This window comes from Salvelinus fontinalis, chromosome 17 (assembly GCF_029448725.1).
Source record: "Salvelinus fontinalis isolate EN_2023a chromosome 17, ASM2944872v1, whole genome shotgun sequence".
In the NCBI taxonomy this organism is placed as follows: domain Eukaryota; kingdom Metazoa; phylum Chordata; class Actinopteri; order Salmoniformes; family Salmonidae; genus Salvelinus; species Salvelinus fontinalis.
Window position 1 is genome coordinate 17,518,665 of NC_074681.1, and position 19,784 is coordinate 17,538,448.

The following is a 19,784-nucleotide window of genomic DNA, read 5'->3' on the forward strand; positions in this document are numbered from 1 at the left end:
TAGTGGATGCACCACAGCCTGTAGTAAATGTTTGCTGCCAGTCAAACAATACCCTGTGTGTTAAAAAGGTAGAGTTCATGGCCACAGTTATAAACTGTACGACTCAAGTCTCAAAGAAGTCTATAAAACTGGACATTGTGGCTGCAGCAGGAAAGTTTTTGGGACATAAGGATTTTACATCTGCAGACATGCAAGGGGTACTGGTGCCAGAAGAAGGCCTGGCCTCCGAGGCTCCCCTTGTGCCTGTGTAGGGATCAGATCTATACATTTTTTTAACAGTAAAGTTGTTTGATTTATTTCATAACATTTTAGGTATACACTACCGTTCAAAAGTTTGGGGTCACTTAGAAATTTCCTTTTTTTTAAAAAAAAGCACATTTTTTGTCCATTTAAAATAACATTAAATTAATCCAAAATGCAGTGTAGATATTGCTAATGTTGTAAATGACTATTGTAGCTGGAAACAGATGATTTTTAATGGAATATCTACATAGGCGTACAAAGGCCCATTATCAGCAACTATCACTCATGTGTTCCAATGGCACACTGTGTTAGCTAATCCAAGTTTATCATTTTAAAGGCTAATAGGCTAATTGATCATTAGAAAACACTTTTGAAATTATGTTAGCACAGCTGAAAACTCTTGTTCTGATTAAATAAGCAATAAAACGGTCCTTCTTTAGACTAGTTGAGTATCTGGAGCATCAGCATTTGTGGGTTTGATTACAGGCTCAAAATGACCAGAAACAGAGACATTTCTTCTGAAACTCGCCAGTCTATTCTTGTTCGGAGAAATGAAGGCTTTTCCATGAGCGAAATTGCCAAGAAACTGAAGATCTCGTACAACTTTACAGAACAGCGCAAACTGGCCCTAACCAGAATAGAAAGAGGAGTGGGAGGCCCCGGTGCAGAACTGAGCAAGAGGACAAGTACATTAGAGTGTCTAGTTTGAGAAACAGACGCCTCACAAGTCCTCAAATGGCAGCTTAATTAAATAGTACACGCACAACACCAGTCTCAATGTCAACAGTGAAGAAGCGACTCCGGGATTTCTCGCATGGAATAGCCTTCATTTCTCAGAACAAGATAATGGGCCTCTGTACGCCTATGTCGATATTCCATTAAAAATCAGCCGTTTCCAGCTACAATAGTAATTTACAATATTAACAATATCTACACTGTATTTCTGATCAATTTGATGTTATTTTAATGGACAATTAAAAAAAAAAACATCTTTCAAAAACAAGGACATTTCTAAGTGAACCCAAACTTTTGAATAGTATATATAAATCCCAGAGTAGGTAGTACCGTTCAAAAGTTATGAAGTGTTATCCTCTTTTCATCCCGTACAGTAGGTGGCGGGATGCACATTAAATTGTGCAATCGCAAAAATACCATAGAAGAAGAGGTGCGTGTCGGTTGAGCTCCAAAACACGTTCAAAGATGGCGTTGTCTAGTGTCTTGCAGAGTGAGTCTGCCGATTTTTCATTTAATAATGACCTGTCTTTTTCATTTGGTTGTGGATTCGGTCAGACCGACTTGGGACTTGGGGCTGCACCGGGCGACAGACTTAATTTCGCCATAAAAGCTTCACTCGGCCCTGACGAGACGGACGGCCCGGAGAGGAAAATAGAATTTCTCCATGGGACTACCACCTTGGCTTTCAAAGTAAATTGAGATTGCTAGTTAATGCCTATTTAAAAAGAAAAAAAAGTAAAATAACTCACACATGAACTAAAATGATATCCGTGATATTTTATTTGATGTCAGCTATATCTAACGTTAGCTATATTGGTGAAGTGTTCTTGAGTTTCTTGCTGTGTCTGTTTTCAGTTTTCTTGATGGTTAGCTAGCAAGCTTATGTTAGCCAGACAGTTAGCGTGCTAATTGTGCTTGCTCATTGCCAACGCTAGCCAAACTTGCAAGCTAGCTATTTAAATAACTGCCTACAGTAGCTTGACAACACTGACAGTTCTTCAGCTAGATTACAAGTTTGCTTTATCCAAATGTGTCAGATACTAGCTAGTAGCCAAAGTAGTTTATTTGCTTGGCATTTGTCAGTAATTTCAATTGCACTTAGTTAGTTACGTAGTCCTATCCAGGACAAAAGTTACTTGCTAAGTATAACTACATACTAGCCTAAACTTTGTTCATGAGAATTTGTATCCTTCTAAAAGTGTTGGATCAACCTCTCTGTAGCAGAAAGAAACCATCAACTGACAGCCAGTAAGGCCACCAATCTCTCAAGTCAAGTGCAGCTGGCCCTCCTTAACTAACCTGAAATCCCATTTGTCATCATTCCACAGTTCCAACATGGCGTCATCGTGGCGGTGGACTCTCGGGCCACAGCTGGCGCCTATATCGCCTCCCAGACTGTGAAGAAGGTTATAGAGATTAACCCGTACCTGCTGGGCACTATGGCTGGAGGTGCAGCTGACTGCAGCTTCTGGGAGCGCCTGCTGGCCCGCCAGTGTCGCGTCTATGAGCTTCGCAACAAGGAGCGCATCTCTGTGGCAGCTGCCTCCAAGCTTCTGGCCAATATGGTGTACCAGTATAAAGGCATGGGCCTCAGCATGGGCACAATGGTGTGTGGTTGGGACAAGAGGGGGCCAGGTAATTAAAACTCCTACTCTGAGCACACGTGTTACACCGATTCACGTAGCTATGTTACAGTGGAACCTCAGTCATACCTGTACATGTATTTGTTTACACTATGATCTGGGGAACTAGCTAACTATGTAAACTGTTTTCCCATACTCATACCAAAGGTAGGCAACATACAGCATGAGTTAGTAGCTGCTCAGAGTATGAGGTGTGTGTGTGTGTGTGTTTATATATATTTATTTTTATTTTTTTGTGGTTCATAATAGCAATAGTTAGCAGGGATTGAGCGAACTTCTCCTGTCTGTTGCTTGTGAAAATGTTTACAACACATCAGCTGTCAACAGTTACCAACACAGTTCAGAAAGTAGGCTAAGTACTGGATTGAGTGCATTTTGGTTGTCTCCCACTAGATGGCATTGCTGTCACACTTGCTTACTTTTGTGGATTTAACTTGTGTTTTTAGATGCTGTGAGGTAAGAGTCAGTAGCCTACATTACAGTACATGAGGTGTGCTTAAAGATGGCTGCACCGTGACACTGTGATGGGAGATTGATAGGGCTGGGACTGTGGGCCAGAGAGAGCTGGCGTGGTGATTGACGCAAGGTCTCGGCCCGGACAATTGGGTCGCATGCATAAAGTGGTTCTGCTTGATCGATGAGCTTTGTTCACAGATTGGGGAGTATGTGTGGACTTTCAGACTGCCTGGGACCTTGGTGACTCGTATTAAATCCTGCAATCAATCGCGTGAATAATGATCCCACTATAAGTGCAATAGGAATGGTGGCAGCTACAATGCCAGTGATTGAATGGAGAGGTAAATGTCATCTAAATTAAATCAATCTCGATTAAGAGAAAGCTCATTAGCGGTTACAATGATGTCAAGCACTGTTATTCTGGTGATTAAGTGACACAAGAAGTATATCTAATAAAGTATGTTAAGATCTTGACTGATATGACTGTAATAACATTCAATGCCATGACTCATATGGTGAACAGGCTTAGTGCCTGGCAATAACATTCAATGCCATGACTCTCATATGGTGAACAGGCTTAATGCCTGGCAATAACATTCAATGCCATGACTCTCATATGGTGAACAGGCTTAGTGCCTGGTAATAACATTCAATGCCATGACTCATATGGTGAACAGGCTTAATGCCTGGTAATAACATTCAATGCCATGACTCATATGGTGAACAGGCTTAATGCCTGGCAATAACATTCAATGCCATGACTCATATGGTGAACAGGCTTAGTGCCTGGCAATAACATTCAATGCCATGACTCATATGGTGAACAGGCTTAGTGCCTGGCAATAACATTCAATGCCATGACTCATATGGTGAACAGGCTTAGTGCCTGGTAATAACATTCAATGCCATGACTCATATGGTGAACAGGCTTAGTGCCTGGCAATAACATTCAATGCCATGACTCTCATATGGTGAACAGGCTTAGTGCCTGGCAATAACATTCAATGCCATGACTCTCATATGGTGAACAGGCTTAGTGCCTGGTAATAACATTCAATGCCATGACTCTCATATGGTGAACAGGCTTAGTGCCTGGCAATAACATTCAATGCCATGACTCTCATATGGTGAACAGGCTTAGTGCCTGGTAATAACATTCAATGCCATGACTCATATGGTGAACAGGCTTAGTGCCTGGTAATAACATTCAATGCCATGACTCATATATGGTGAACAGGCTTAGGCCTGGCAATAACATTCAATGCCATGACTCTCATATGGTGAACAGGCTTAGTGCCTGGTAATAACATTCAATGCCATGACTCATATGGTGAACAGGCTTAGTGCCTGGTAATAACATTCAATGCCATGACTCATATATGGTGAACAGGCTTAGGCCTGGCAATAACATTCAATGCCATGACTCTCATATGGTGAACAGGCTTAGTGCCTGGTAATAACATTCAATGCCATGACTCATATGGTGAACAGGCTTAGTGCCTGGTAATAACATTCAATGCCATGACTCATATGGTGAACAGGCTTAGTGCCTGGCAATAACATTCAATGCCATGACTCATATGGTGAACAGGCTTAGTGCCTGGTAATAACATTCAATGCCATGACTCATATGGTGAACAGGCTTAGTGCCTGGTAATAACATTCAATGCCATGACTCATATGGTGAACAGGCTTAGTGCCTGGCAATAACATTCAATGCCATGACTCATATGGTGAACAGGCTTAGTGCCTGGCAATAACATTCAATGCCATGACTCTCATATGGTGAACAGGCTTAGTGCCTGGTAATAACATTCAATGCCATGACTCTCATATGGTGAACAGGCTTAGTGCCTGGCAATAACATTCAATGCCATGACTCTCATATGGTGAACAGGCTTAGTGCCTGGTAATAACATTCAATGCCATGACTCATATGGTGAACAGGCTTAGTGCCTGGTAATAACATTCAATGCCATGACTCATATATGGTGAACAGGCTTAGGCCTGGCAATAACATTCAATGCCATGACTCTCATATGGTGAACAGGCTTAGTGCCTGGTAATAACATTCAATGCCATGACTCATATGGTGAACAGGCTTAGTGCCTGGTAATAACATTCAATGCCATGACTCATATATGGTGAACAGGCTTAGGCCTGGCAATAACATTCAATGCCATGACTCTCATATGGTGAACAGGCTTAGTGCCTGGTAATAACATTCAATGCCATGACTCATATGGTGAACAGGCTTAGTGCCTGGCAATAACATTCAATGCCATGACTCATATGGTGAACAGGCTTAGTGCCTGGTAATAACATTCAATGCCATGACTCATATGGTGAACAGGCTTAGTGCCTGGCAATAACATTCAATGCCATGACTCATATGGTGAACAGGCTTAGTGCCTGGCAATAACATTCAATGCCATGACTCATATGGTGAACAGGCTTAGTGCCTGGTAATAACATTCAATGCCATGACTCATATGGTGAACAGGCTTAGTGCCTGGCAATAACATTCAATGCCATGACTCATATGGTGAACAGGCTTAGTGCCTGGCAATAACATTCAATGCCATGACTCTCATATGGTGAACAGGCTTAGTGCCTGGTAATAACATTCAATGCCATGACTCTCATATGGTGAACAGGCTTAGTGCCTAGTAATAACATTCAATGCCATGACTCTCATATGGTGAACAGGCTTAATGCCTGGTAATAACATTCAATGCCATGACTCTCATATGGTGAACAGGCTTAGTGCCTGGCTGCTAGATGGTGTGAGTTAACGCACTCCTCGTGGTCGTGTTCTGTCACCTCTGTCGCTGGCTTCTAGGACACAACTCGTCTGATGTTTTGTGATCAGTGGACTTAAAGTAACTGTCCAGTGAAAAGCTCACTTTTAAAAGTTCATATTCTGTTAACTCTTATCCAAATAATGTTGTTGACTCGTACTATACTCCTACTTGTGGCTCAAGCATATATTTCAAAGATATCTGGGAACATTGAACAGTTACTTTTAAAGGGTAAGCGTCATAAAATGGAGAGCGACTAGATGATTCATTGACGGCCAAGTTAAAGCACTGTAATACCAAACCACATAGGCTCCTGAATTGAGTGAGTCAGTGCATTTGCACAGGTAGCAGGAGCTGCGCAGTATAGGTAAGCTGCTGTTCCCTAGTGAGTGTGAGGCTGAGCATCTGTTTTTGAAGCCCCTGGCCTCCTTTCCCTTAGAGCGGAGCCAGTGATGTGTTTAAGTGAGACAGACACATTCAGGCAGACAGACACTCTGCTCGTCCGTATGATGCCAGCTCCTGCTCTTCTGAAGGCTGTCACTCTGATGTTCCTCAGCGCTGACATGAAAAAGAGCTATAGCTTAACCGCCTGTCACCTAACTGGTGGAGTGGAAGGCGAGGCGCTATGCCGGAACGTTGCGCCGTTCGCAGCCCGCCGCCTTCTTGCAGGTTTATGTGGGCTCATGAATTTAAGCCCTTTTGTTATGCCATGATGAGCGTCCTCCTCTCCCCTCATCTTCTGTGCCGCTTCTCAGTGACGCACTCTCCCTCCCCCTCCGTCATCCCAATCTACATTCCTGCGTTCTCTGCATAGATCCCAGGTGTGTTATGGATGTGGAGGTGTTGGTGTTGGTGCTTTTATCCCTGCCTGGCCCTGAAGAGCCACCCTCCTCCTTCCTCCCTGCCTCTTTGCATGAGTGGCTGCCTTTTAGAAAAGTCTCTTCTATTACATTTTTAACCAGTCCTCCTCAGTCTTCAGTCGCAGCTCCAAAATGGAAAATTATCCTGGCGCATAGGCAGGAGCTTAGTGATTATCAGAGGGAGCTAACGACGCGTATAGAAGTTGCAATTTGCCAGTTGAAAGCAATTCTGACTTCTTAGAGCAATTTCTTAAAGAAGTATGCTTTAACAGGCTGTCCTTAACTGGCCTGGGAACTGTACTCTGTGGCCTATCATTGGGAGGATTTGTGTGTGTGAGATTCACAATTATCATAGGTTCACGTTTTGATGGTGTTAAGAGACAGGCTTTTTCCCTCCCTGATTCACGATCTGTAGGTTGGCTCTCTGGTGGAACAGCACAGGCTGGTGGGGCTAGTCACTGCTGCTGCGTCACAGTGATCAAGCCCTCTGCGTGTGTCACATTGGGGAACAAACTGTCTCACAAGTCATCCTTGCAAATACACCAGCCTGAATTATGTGTGCTTGCATTATCAAGTGTAGCATGTGGGAGTGTGTATATATGAATATGGTTGTGATTTTGTTCTTTCGTTTTTCCATCTTTCCTCTGAGTTCAGGTCACCTGCTTGGCCCGGTATGGGTCGATAGTTAATTTGGGTGTGTTGGGGGGGATCAATAAGGCCTAGAGCAGCGCCCCGGGGTAGACAGGCAGGCAGTGTGTCGGGATGTGCCTCGTCAGCAGGTTCTGCTGGGCTTGGTTTACTCTGAGAGGATGCAGCTGTTCACATTCCCTCTGGAGGGCACCGCACGGTGTGTGCACTTGGATCTATTACTTGTTTGTGTGTGTGAGAGAGAAGTGTGTGTGGATGGTAGGGCTGTCCCTAACTAAAAAATATATATAATCTTGGTCGACCGAGAGTTGTCTGTTCTTTCAACCAAGCGATTGGTAGACATTTTAAAAAGTGTATTTTTAAATATATATTTATGACACATCCTATGTTTTTATAAAAATCATCTATATGTGGGCTACTGAGCTTGCCTGATGCTTTAAGCAAATGACTAAGAGTCCGAGATCAATGTAGGCTAACCAGATTTTAAAAACCTGTTCCCGACCCTCCTCTTCCGCTGCTGCAGGCCTTCGCAGATTCAGCCATTATGCTCCTGAAGTTGCCGGTATTAGCCTACACCAGCGGTTTGGAGTGCAAAGTTATTGTAACATTTCTACTGATCTGCGTGCAAGTTATGATTTTCATATGCACATTTTCGTGGAACAGTTTCATTTAATTTATAATAGTCTATATATCTCAAAATAAATCGGGTTCAAGGTTGTTATTGAGTGGCCCAGCCAGAGCCCATTCAGAGACTTGTCCAGAAGCCACTCCTGCGTTGTCTTGGCTGTGTGCTTAGAGTCATTGTACTGTTGGAAGTCAACCTTCGCCCCAGTCTGAAGTTTTGAGCACTCTGTAGCAGGTATTCATCTAGGATCTCTCGCGCTTTGCGCTGTTCATTTTTCCCTCTGCTGACTAGTCTCCTAGCCCCTGCCACTGAAAAACATCCCCTCAGCATGATGCTGCTACCACCATGCTTCACCATAGGGATGGTGCCAGGTTTCCTCCAGATCTGACGCCTGGCCTCTTGGTTTCATCAGACCAGAAACTTGTTTCTTATGATCTGAGAATCCTTTAGGTGCCTTTTGGAAAACTCCAAGCAGGCTGTTATGTGCCTTTTACTGAGGAGTGGTTTCCATCTGGCCACTAGCATAAATACCTGATTGGTGAAGTGCTGCAGAGATGATTGTCCTTCTGGAAGGTTCTCCCATCTCCCCAGAGGAACTCTGGAACTCTGTCAGTGACCATCGGGTTCTTGGACACCTCTCTGACCAAGGCCCTTCTCCCCCGATTGCTCAGTTTGACAGGCCAGCCAGCTCTAGGAAGATTCTTGGTGGTTCCAAACTTCTTCCATTTAAGAATGATGGAGGCCACTGTGTTCTTGGGGACCTTCAATGCAGCAGAAATGTTTTAGTACCCTTCCCCAGATCTGTGCCTCGACACAATCCTGTCTCGGAGCTCTACAAACAATTCCTTGGACCTCATGGCTTGGTTTTTGCTCTGACATTCACTGTCAACTGTGGGACCTTATGTAAATGAGGTATTTATTTTTTATAAGTCTGCAAATTCTAAACCTGTCTTCATCTTGTTATTATGGGGTATTGTGTGTAGTTAGATTGATTTGAGGGTAAAAAAATGTATTTAATACATTTTAGAATAAGGCTGTAATGTAACAATGTGGAAAAAGTCAAGGAGCCTGAATACTCTCCGAATGGGGGGTGTGTGTGTGTGTGTGTGTGTATATATATATACTGCTCAAAAAAAAATAAAGGGAACACTTAAACAACACAATGTAACTCCAAGTCAATCACACTTCTGTGAAATCAAACTGTCCACTTAGGAAGCAACACTGATTGACAATACATTTCACATGCTGTTGTGCAAATGGAATAGACAAAAGGTGGAAATTATAGGAAATTAGCAAGACACCCCCAAAAAAGGAGTGATTCTGCAGGTGGTGACCACAGACCACTTCTCAGTTCCTATGCTTCCTGGCTGATGTTTTGGTCACTTTTGAATGTTGGCGGTGCTCTCACTCTAGTGGTAGCATGAGACGGAGTCTACAACCCACGCAAGTGGCTCAGGTAGTGCAGTTCATCCAGGATAGCACATCAATGCGAGCTGTGGCAAAAAGGTTTGCTGTGTCTGTCAGCGTAGTGTCCAGAGCATGGAGGCGCTACCAGGAGACAGGCCAGTACATCAGGAGACGTGGAGGAGGCCGTAGGAGGGCAACAACCCAGCAGCAGGACCGCTACCTCCGCCTTTGTGCAAGGAGGTGCACTGCCAGAGCCCTGCAAAATGACCTCCAGCAGGCCATTATTTTTCCCTCTGCTAGTCTAAAAAATTCTCAGCCAACCAACGGCCTGTCCACAAAATGGGGTCAGCCCTAGTGTGTAGCCTACACCTCAATTTCCCTGACACAGTTCAACACCTGATTCCGGAAGTCTTTAACCCACTTTACCTTGCTCTCCTCCTACCCCTCCCTGAATGTCAGATGGTACAGACTGACTCCTCTCTCTGCCTCCTCAGGGTTGTACTACGTGGACTCGGAGGGGAACCGTGTGTGCGGGGACCTGTTTGCAGTGGGCTCTGGGTCCATGTATGCGTACGGTGTGGTGGACAGCGGGCTGAGACAGGATCTTTCTGTGGATGAGGCGTGTGAGCTGGGCCGCAGGGCTATCTACCAGGCCACGTACCGAGATGCCTACAGCGGAGGACAGGTCAACCTGTACCATGTCCACAGTGAGGGCTGGACCAGAGTGTCCCAGGAAGACGTATTGAAGCTGCACCACCAGTACCAAGAACCAAAGAAGTTGAGAGGGGAGGGAGGAATGGTCGAAGGAGATGAAGGGAGGGTGTTGTAGTTTCTCTGTCAAGAGTTTGAGAATTATAAAAATTAGGGATGGTTGATAAGGATATAGCAATCATTTCCTTCCGTTTTGGATTAATTTCACTTACACGTCTGTTATGGTTTACTTTCAGATATGTTCCTAGCTATTTTAAATGTTTGAACAGTTTTTCACATACAATGGGTTGCAGTTCCCCCACATGGTGTTTGATATGGGGGGGCTCAATATACGGCTCACTCAGTCTTGGAGTAGTGTCTCTCTTACACTGTTATAGCTCTACCTTGTAACCACAACTGGGAAAGCAAGTCTTTTCTCAATAAACCCTGAGATGTTTTTTTTTCAGCTTGGAATGTGTTTCTTTTTATTTGTGTCCTCTTGTTTTTCCTCCTGTGTTTACTGTAGATGTGCATGTGATTCATGTACACAACACATTCTCACCTGTCATTTCATATTTTTCCTTGACATTGCTCCTTTCCCCAAAATGTTAATTTTCTGTTGACATTTTGTCATCTGTATCTGAGATCCTGAGTTATCCTTTCCCCTACTGACAGCGACCCTTCTAATCCTGCTCTGTGATCCATTGGGCACTAGCTGCAGTGTTTACCTTTTAAACCATAGGAGTTGCTAATTACATATATATCACTAATTGTGTTTCCTGTGTGGAATACAGTGTATTTTCCCCTCACGTGTAACTTCCCCTCCACTGGTTTAGCAATGATTTATTTCTTTAATTGGAAGGGAAATGTATTGTTTAATTTCTATGACACTTAGCTTCTCAATGCTAATGTTATGTGCCGCTCTGTCACTGCTTTAGAATGTAACGATCTGCGTTGGGTGGGAAACAACGGCAATGGGTAGACGTCTAAGCCCCTGGCACCTTCAGCCAGGGTTAGAATCTAGTTTCACAGGTGGATAGTTGGCAGATGGAAAAATAAATAAATAGGATTTCAATAAATGTCAACGACCCTTTTCCAGCGCTCTGCTCTGAGAATTGAAGAGATGCAAATTGCAACCTCACAGTGGAACTATGTCGAGCTGGATTCATACAGAGCATTTAACTTACTGGTTAGTGGACCACTGATGAGATGACATAGCAAGTTCATATGAGTGAGCAATGACTATTTTAAGGATAAGCACAAGAATCATAATTAAAATATTGAACTAATCTTGGTCTTCTCTTTCAAACATGATGAACTTGAGTATGTAGAAGAACTGGAATGGAACAAAAGCTTGTACAACATGAGGTGGCCAGTCATGACCGAAGGTCTCCACCAGTGGAGGAGGAATGGTTGGAACGTCCTCAGTGAATTTCATAATTTAAATAATGAAACATAGTTATCCTTTTAATATAAAACTATACTAAATATATTCACGTCACCAAATAATTCATTCAAATACTGTTTTGCAAGGAAGGTCTATGGTAGTCTCAACAGCACTCTGTAGGGTAGCACGGAGGAAAGCTAGTTTCCGTCCTCTAGGTACATTGACTTCAATACAAAACCTTGGAGGCTCATGGTTCTCACCCCTTTCCATGAACTTAAACAGTAATTATGACAACTTCCAGAGAACGTCCTCCAACCTATCAGAGGTCTTGCAACATGAACTGACATGTCCACCCAATCAAAGGATCAGAGAATGAATCTGGTACTGAAAGCATAAGCTACAGCTAGCTAACACTGCAGTGCATAAAATGTGGAGAGTAGTTGACTCAAAGAGAGAGAAAGATAATAGTTACATTTCTTCAAAAATGAAGAACCAATAGAGAGAGCTAGTTATATTTTGTTGTATTTTTTCACATTCACGTAGCTAGTCAATGCAGCTAGCTAGTCTAGCCTCTTGAAAAATGGATCAAACAGAGAGGCACCCTATGATATCTACCTGGCTATGGCTATCCAACACTGGAACTCTTCCAAGTCAAGGTAAGCTTTTGGTTTTATGAATGTATTGCCACCGGGGTCTGCTGTTGTAACTGTTAAGCTGCTTGCTGACTGTACACTTTACTGCATGATTGTAGCGGGTTTATTAACACGTTAGTTCTAGTTACTATGTTGACTGTGACGTTAGCTAATAGGTTGACAGCGATGTAGGCTGTGCTTAGCGGTTAGCTGTTATGATATAAAGGTTTGGCTTGGAAAGTTTTTTTCGCCTGGTCACAGACAGATGTGTTGTGCACTGAAGTCCACAAGTGAGAGGAAAAGGTGAGAAGAGGAGAGCTCTTAGATGCGAGAAGGAATTATACAACGAACAAATGGTCATGCTTTTTGTATTTGGCTGCTATGAAAGTGAAATGTTGTGTGTGATCAAGGATGTATTCATTCCGCCGATTCTGTTAAAAACTTTTCTTAAATGGAACGAAATGGGGATAAACATACTACCTGAATTTGAAACTCTTGTTTGCAACTGTTGGACTAATGATTACATCCTAGATCCGCTTGATGCAGGGAAGAGTGTGCAAGGCGGTACTCAATGTCACTGTCACCTTGATTACTAAAATGTATCTCAGACTACATTGTGAACTTTCATAGGCTAGGTTGTTACAACCTCATGATGGGTTCAGGGAAAATTTGAGTTATCTAGTAGCCTAAACCTATTGATGTTACATTGAGCTGGGTGAATGGAATATGAATGACAGTCAACCAATATGCTGTAATAGAAATGAGCCATTCTCATAAAAAATCGTCTTCCCTCATCTTAAACGGCACCGACTGCCACTGGTCTCCACCCGTGGAATAGGGCCATTCAGCTCTCAATATGAGGGACATTTTTCAGTTTCACCACCTCATGATTTGCTCTCTCCACTCTCATAATGCTTTAAAATCGACTATTGGATGGTGACATGGGGACGGTGTGACAAATGGTGAAAATAACATTGTGTTTGAACCTAAATAACAGTGCATTTTGAAAAAGACCAGCTGGTGAATGGCAATATAGGAAGGTGCCAGCACAATGATTTTCACAGTGTCAGAAAATAACCTCTATGCCCACGTTATACCATCTGTCAGGTGGTCCTATGTGATTTTGGTCTCAGCTACGAGGCTCCTGGGGGAGGCCAGTCTGTTAGATGAACACAGATCCATTTCAAACTGGATAGCTCCTGTGGATGATCCTGTGTAGCTCAGTCGGTAGAGCAGGGCGCTTGCAACGCCAAGGGTCGTGGGTTCAATTTCCCTTGGGGCCACCCATACGTAAAATGTATGCACGCAGGACTGTAAGCCGTTTTGGATAAAAGTACTAAAATGGCATATACATTGCCTTCAGGAAGTATTCACACCCCTTGACTTTTTCCAAATTTTGTTGTGTTACAGCTTGAATGTATAGATTAAATTGAGATTTAGTGTCACACAATACCCCATAATGTCAAAGTGGAATTAGATTTTTCAAAGTATTTACAAATTGATTACAAATGAAAAGCTGAAATGTCTTGAGTCAATCAGTATTCAACCCCTTTGTTATGGCAAGCCTAAATAAGTTCAAAAGTAAAGAATTACCTTAAGTCATATAATAGGTTGCATGTACTCACTCTGTGTGCAATAATAGTGTTTAACATGATTTTTTAATCACTACCTCATCTCTACCACACACATACAATTATCTGTAAGGTCCCTTAGTCGAGCAGTGAATTTCAAACACAGATTCCATCACAAAGACCAGGGTGGTTTTCCAATGCCTCGCAAAGAAGGACACCTATTGGTAGTTAAATTTTTATTACATTTTTTTATCAGACATTGAATATCCCTTTGAGCATGGTGAAGTTATGAATTACACTTTGGATGGTGTATCAATACACCCAGTCACTACAAAGATACAGGAGTCAGTTGCAGGAGAGAAAAGAAACCTCTCAGGGGTTTCACCATGAGGCAATGGTCACTTTAAAACAGTTACATAGTTTAATGGCTGTCATAGGAGAAAACTGAGGATGGATCAAAAACATTAGTTACTCCATAATTCTAACCTAAATGACATAGTGAAAAGAAAGAAGCTTGTACAGAAGAAAAATATTCCAAACCGTGCATCTTGTTTGCAATAAGGCACTAAAGTAAAACTGCAAAAAATGTGGCAAAGAAATGTACTTTATGTCCTGAATACAAAGTGTTATGTTTGGGGCAAATACAACACAACACATCACTGAGTACCACTCTTCATATTTTCAAGCATGTTGGTGGCTGCATGATGTTATGGGAATGCTTTTCATCAACAAGGACTAGGGAGTTTTTGGGGATAAGAAGAAACAGAATAGAGCTAAGCACATGCAAAATCCTAGAGGAAAACCTGGTTCAGTCTGCTTTCCAACAGACACTCGGAGACATTCACCTTTCAGCAGGACAATAACCGAAAACAAGGCCAAATATACACTGGAGTTGCTTACCAAGATGACATTGAATGTCCCTGAGTGGCCTAATTACAGTTTTGACTTAAATCGGCTTGAAAAGCTATGGCAAGACTTGAAAATGGCTGTCTAGCATTGATCAACAACCAACTTGACAGAGCTTGAAGAATAACATGTTTTATAATGTGAAAATATTGTACAATCTAGGTGTGCAAAGTTCAAAGTTGTATTTACTGCCAAACATGTATTGACTCAAGGGTGTGAATACTTATGTAAATGAGATATTTCTGTATTTTATTTTCAGTAGATTTGCAAAAATGTCTAAAAACATGCATTCGCTTTGTCATTATTGGGTATTGAAATGAAAAAAGCAATGTAATCAATTTTGAATTCAGGCTATAATAACAACAACATGTGGAATAAGTCAAGGGGTATGAATACTTTCTGAAGGCACTGTATTATTATTATTAAATAACCGCAGGTCGATCTAAAACACTTATTCCATGTGAAGGTAGGAGCAAAGAGATCAAGAGAAAAACAATGATAACCATGTGTGCCTTTGGTGATGATTGAGTGTACCAGAGAAAAACATATTATTTATTTTTCTCTCATCCTTGATGCTGTACCAGGATCGGCAAAACAAATGAGAAGTCTATTTGGCTGAGGTAATGACTCTGGGCGCGCTGTCTTGTGTCCACCCTGAAGGCTCTCCGGGCGTCTGGTAAGCCTAATCAGCATGCTCGAGTCCTTAAACGCCGCCAGTTTCTGACAAACAGCAGAGCTGGCGCGATGGATAATTGCGTTTGTGCTTCTTGCGCATCCCTATCCTCGGTCGTGCAAGAGGCTGCTGCTCCCTCGCCTCATTTGAGAGGTGCCGTTTTTCATTTCTCTGCGGCTCTGTGGAGGCGCTTGTCATTCCTGTCACGTGCTGCTGGTCTCCTCGAACCTGTTTTTCCTCTCCACAACATTGTTTTTGACAATGGCTTTTCCGTCAAATAATTCAGCGGCAAGAATGAATAACTCCTCACTGAGAAAACATTGCCAGCCTTTAAGTGTGGTCTAACAGGTCTAGTCCATTCCGAGTCAGTCCTTGTCATTTTTAGAGGCAGGTTTGTAGGCACTTTTGGCGTGCTGCTCCCCCACTGCTGTGCGTGTTGTTCTGATGATGGTGATGGTGACAATGATAGCCCCAGAGGAACCCTGGTGCTCAGGGCAGTTTAAACCTTGTCATGACACCTGACTGTATAAATGTGGCATGTCTGTTTGTTTCATCGTCAGCAGCAGAGGTTCCTGGCCTCCCAGGCAAACAGACACGGGGTCAAGAGAAGCGCTAAAGACATGGCAGTAAAAGCGATGGTCTCTTGCCATGTTCAGTCCACTTACTCCTGTGTGGCGCTTGTTTCTATTGCCGCGTCCTTTATAGTCACTAGTTACCACAGCTACAAAGTCATAATGATGGCTTAAACCCCGCCTATTTCTACTATTTATCTTCTATCTCAGATTTTAAACCTAACCTTAACCACACTCCTAACCTTATGCCTAACCCCAACCTTAAATTTCATTAATTTTTTACAATATAGCCTATTTATACTTTGTGGCTGTGGTAACTAGTGACAACCTTTATTATATGGTGAGCCACATGCATTGTAGGACTGGGAGTGGATTACTCCTCCTTGATTCTTTTTTTTTTCAGGGTATCAAAAGGATTTTGAGTGCCTGCTGGTTTTAGTGCTTGGTATTGTTTGTATGAACTAACATTTGCAAAACTAACAAATGCAAAACTCTTTTTGTAATTTTATACATGGCAGTGTGGTGGAGGGAGCAAACGCTGATAATATTCATGTATCCAACATCAAACGACCAGTTTATGACACAATTAAATGGTGTTCAATTTAGATTCATCACATTATCGGCAGTACTTATGGAAATAGGCTAGCTCTCTGCCTGCCTGTCTGTCTGCCTGTGGGATGGGAAGGGAAGGGGGAAGTAAAGTACAGTTTTTTTGAGGTTTGAAGTGTCTCAGAGGACTGCAGGGTTTTTGACATTCATCGGCAGGCCTCTGCAGGCCCAACTCAGCCAGGGCCAAACTCTGCACCGAGGCGTGAAGTCATCTTTCTTCTCCTAGATTTCCACTGAATCTCCCCCCGGGACGACCTCGGCCCATCGTCCACCTTCCCCTTTACCTCCCCAGGCCCATCCAGGCCCGGTCCGATCAATGCCATCTTCCCCCTGGCCTGAACGCCCACCTGGTACATCGTGGGAAGGGAGGTATTAATTAAACATCCCAGAGCTCGTTACTCAGGTCCAGCCCCTCAGCTTCCTGCCTCTTTACTGAGTCTGCAATTGTAATTCAGGCTGGAAGTGGATGTGAGGGTAATGAGAGAGGATACGGAGACGAGGGGAGGACACCATTGACAGCTGATCCGGAGTGATCCGGAGGGATGGCTGTAGCGGCTCAGACGTCCTGATTGACAGAGGTTCTAGTGCAGGGGTCGGCAACAGGTGGCCCATCAGCCAAAACAGGCCTGTAAATGACCCCCCCCCCCAAAGTAACAAAAAATCACCAGGAATTCAGCAAAAAAATTGTTTCATAAAGGAAATCTGTTCAAGTATTCCCATGACTAAAGAGACAATTGCATATGTCTCAATGTAATCAAGATATGAAATTATTGTTATTTTCAAGTATAATCTATTTTTGGGCTTAGTTGTAGTCAATTTTCAGTGTGCAAATTATTATAATTATGTTCCGGCCCCCCAACCATCAGCTCCGACAAAAATCCGGCTGAATCTAGTTACCTTCCCCTGTTTCCCCACTCACACAGAAACACATGTATGGTAATGTATGGCACCCTATTCCTTATATAGTGCACTACTTCTGGTCAAAAGTTTGAGTTTATTTTATTTTTACAGGGACAGTGCACATTAATCAACATTTCAGTAAAAGTGCCGGTTTTAGCCAGCCGGCTAATTAGTGCACTATATAGGAATATGGTGCCATTTGCGACAGTCTATGACTGTTCTCCGTCGCGGACAGGAGGAAACTTATAGAAGGACCAGGTCAGCAGATCATGGAAGCTTAGATTGCAGTATGAGTCACATCGACTCTGTGTCTGGACACTGTAATGATAGGAATAATGACAGTTACTACAAAGACTATTATGGAAATTTTTGAAGAGGGTGATATAGATTATGAGACTAAGTGGGTAATGAATATGATAATTTATGATCATTTACAATGTGTGATTGTAGTAACCTGAGAATAAAGTTTCAATTACAATGTAATAAGTTAAGAAGGTTACGGAAATCAGAGTTTCAATGGTATGAGTGAACAGTGTTATGGAGAGGTATTTAGTTATTTTCTATGGTGGAAGGTTAATGCACAGTTTTTTTCAAAGTTAGGGTGGAAGAGGATAGAGTAACTTTCCTGGGGTTTGGAAGGTGTGGTGTGCGCGATGGCTTCTCAGCCTAGCGCGGAGGAGACGCTGTCGATACGGCATGGATTCAGGTTTGTTCCTGACAATGGAGTTAACTTTTACTGCCTCAGAAACCCGGATCCGGGATCACCCCCCACCCCCACACCGATTAGCATCGCTAGCATAGCGTCACATTTAAATAGTAGCATCTAAATATCATTAAATCACAAGTCCAAGACACCACATGAAAGATACAGATCTTGTGAATAAAGCCACCATTTCAGATTTTTTAAATGTTTTACAGGGAAGACAAAATATGTAAATCTATTAGCTAACCATGTTAGCAAAAGACACCATTTTTCTTTGTCCACCATTTTTTCTCTCCACCAGTAGCTATCACCAATTCGGCTAAACTAAGATATTGATAGCCACTAACCAAGAAAAAACCTCATCAGATGACAGTCTGATAACATATTTATTGTATAGCATAGGTTTTGTTAGAAAAATGTGCATATTTCAGGTATAAATCATAGTTTGCAATTGCAGCCACCATCACAAATCTCCCCAAAGCGACTAGAATTACTACATAGAGCAACGTGTATTACCAATTTACTCATCATAAAACATTTCTTAAAAATACACAGCTCACAGCAATGGATAGACACAGATCTTGTGAATTCAGACAATATTTCAGATTTTCAAAGTGTCTTACAGCGAAAACACATTAAATCGTTATATTAGCATACCACATTTGCAAACGTTACCCGACCATTGATTCAAGGCAAAATTAGCTATAGCGTTATCATCACCAAAATACATTCATTTTTTCACTAACCTTCTCAGAATTCTTCCGATGACACTCCTGTAACATCATATTACACAATCCATATAGAGTTTGATCGAAAATGTGCATATTTAGCGGCACAAATCGTGCTTACACAATGGAAATAGTGTTCAACTACTCAAGCAATCTGCCCGGCGCCATTTTGAAAATACAACTATTTTTATCGAAAACTATTCATAAACTTGACTAAAAAAATACAGGTTGGACATGAAATGAAAGATGCATTAGTTATTAATTCAAACGCTGAGTTCGATTTTTAAAATTAACGTTACTAGACATACAGTGTGCGTTACAGCCAGACTAGTGCCGCAATAATGGCGTCACTAATCGCCATTATGGAGTTTACATTTTTCCACATAAAAACGGAATAACATCATAAATAGCTCTTACTTTTCGACGAGCTTCCATCAGAATCTTGGCATGGTGGTCCTTTGTCCAAAAGAATCGTTGCTTGGTTGTAAAACGTTGCATTCAACTTCTGATATAGCAGCTAACAATAGCTAACAATAGCTATTTTGCCCCAACGTGTCCAAATCCTCAAGACGCAATACTGAGGAAATTCCGAAAAATAGCAATATACTCGCATAATCTGATATAACTCGGTTTAAAATAGCTTCGTTATGATGCTTCTAACACCTATATCGAATTAAATTACAGACGGATACATCTAACGTTGATAATTGAGCGTTTGAAAATGGCATCCTGAGGTCCCTCTCTGCGCAATGGTCAGCGTCGAAAGGAAGGCTACCCTCACTCCTTGGCCTTTTATAACCTCTGAGAGCTACGTAGCAAGCCCATTCCACTTCTCATTGGTTACTGACATCCAGGGGAAGGCGGGTGCAGTTCATGTCGTTCCATAGGATACACACAGACCTTTAAAACTGATCTGAGACCAGAGCTTCGCTCTCAGACCATCGCAGTACCTGTCATGGATTTCGCTGTAGAAAGAGTTCTGGGTCACCCACAGA

General features: G+C 42.4%; 1 protein-coding gene across 1 annotated transcript; it reads left to right on the top strand.

Annotated features, from left to right (window-relative positions):
* Positions 1–1,389: 1,389 nt before the first annotated feature.
* LOC129814538 (proteasome subunit beta type-5-like) lies at positions 1,390–10,574 on the top strand (the record flags this gene model as incomplete). The annotated part of the gene is made up of 3 exons (XM_055867717.1): positions 1,390–1,668; positions 2,307–2,613; positions 9,913–10,574. Coding segments are annotated over 3 exons (921 nt in total), but the record flags the coding sequence as incomplete, so codon positions are not given.
* Positions 10,575–19,784: the final 9,210 nt, after the last annotated feature.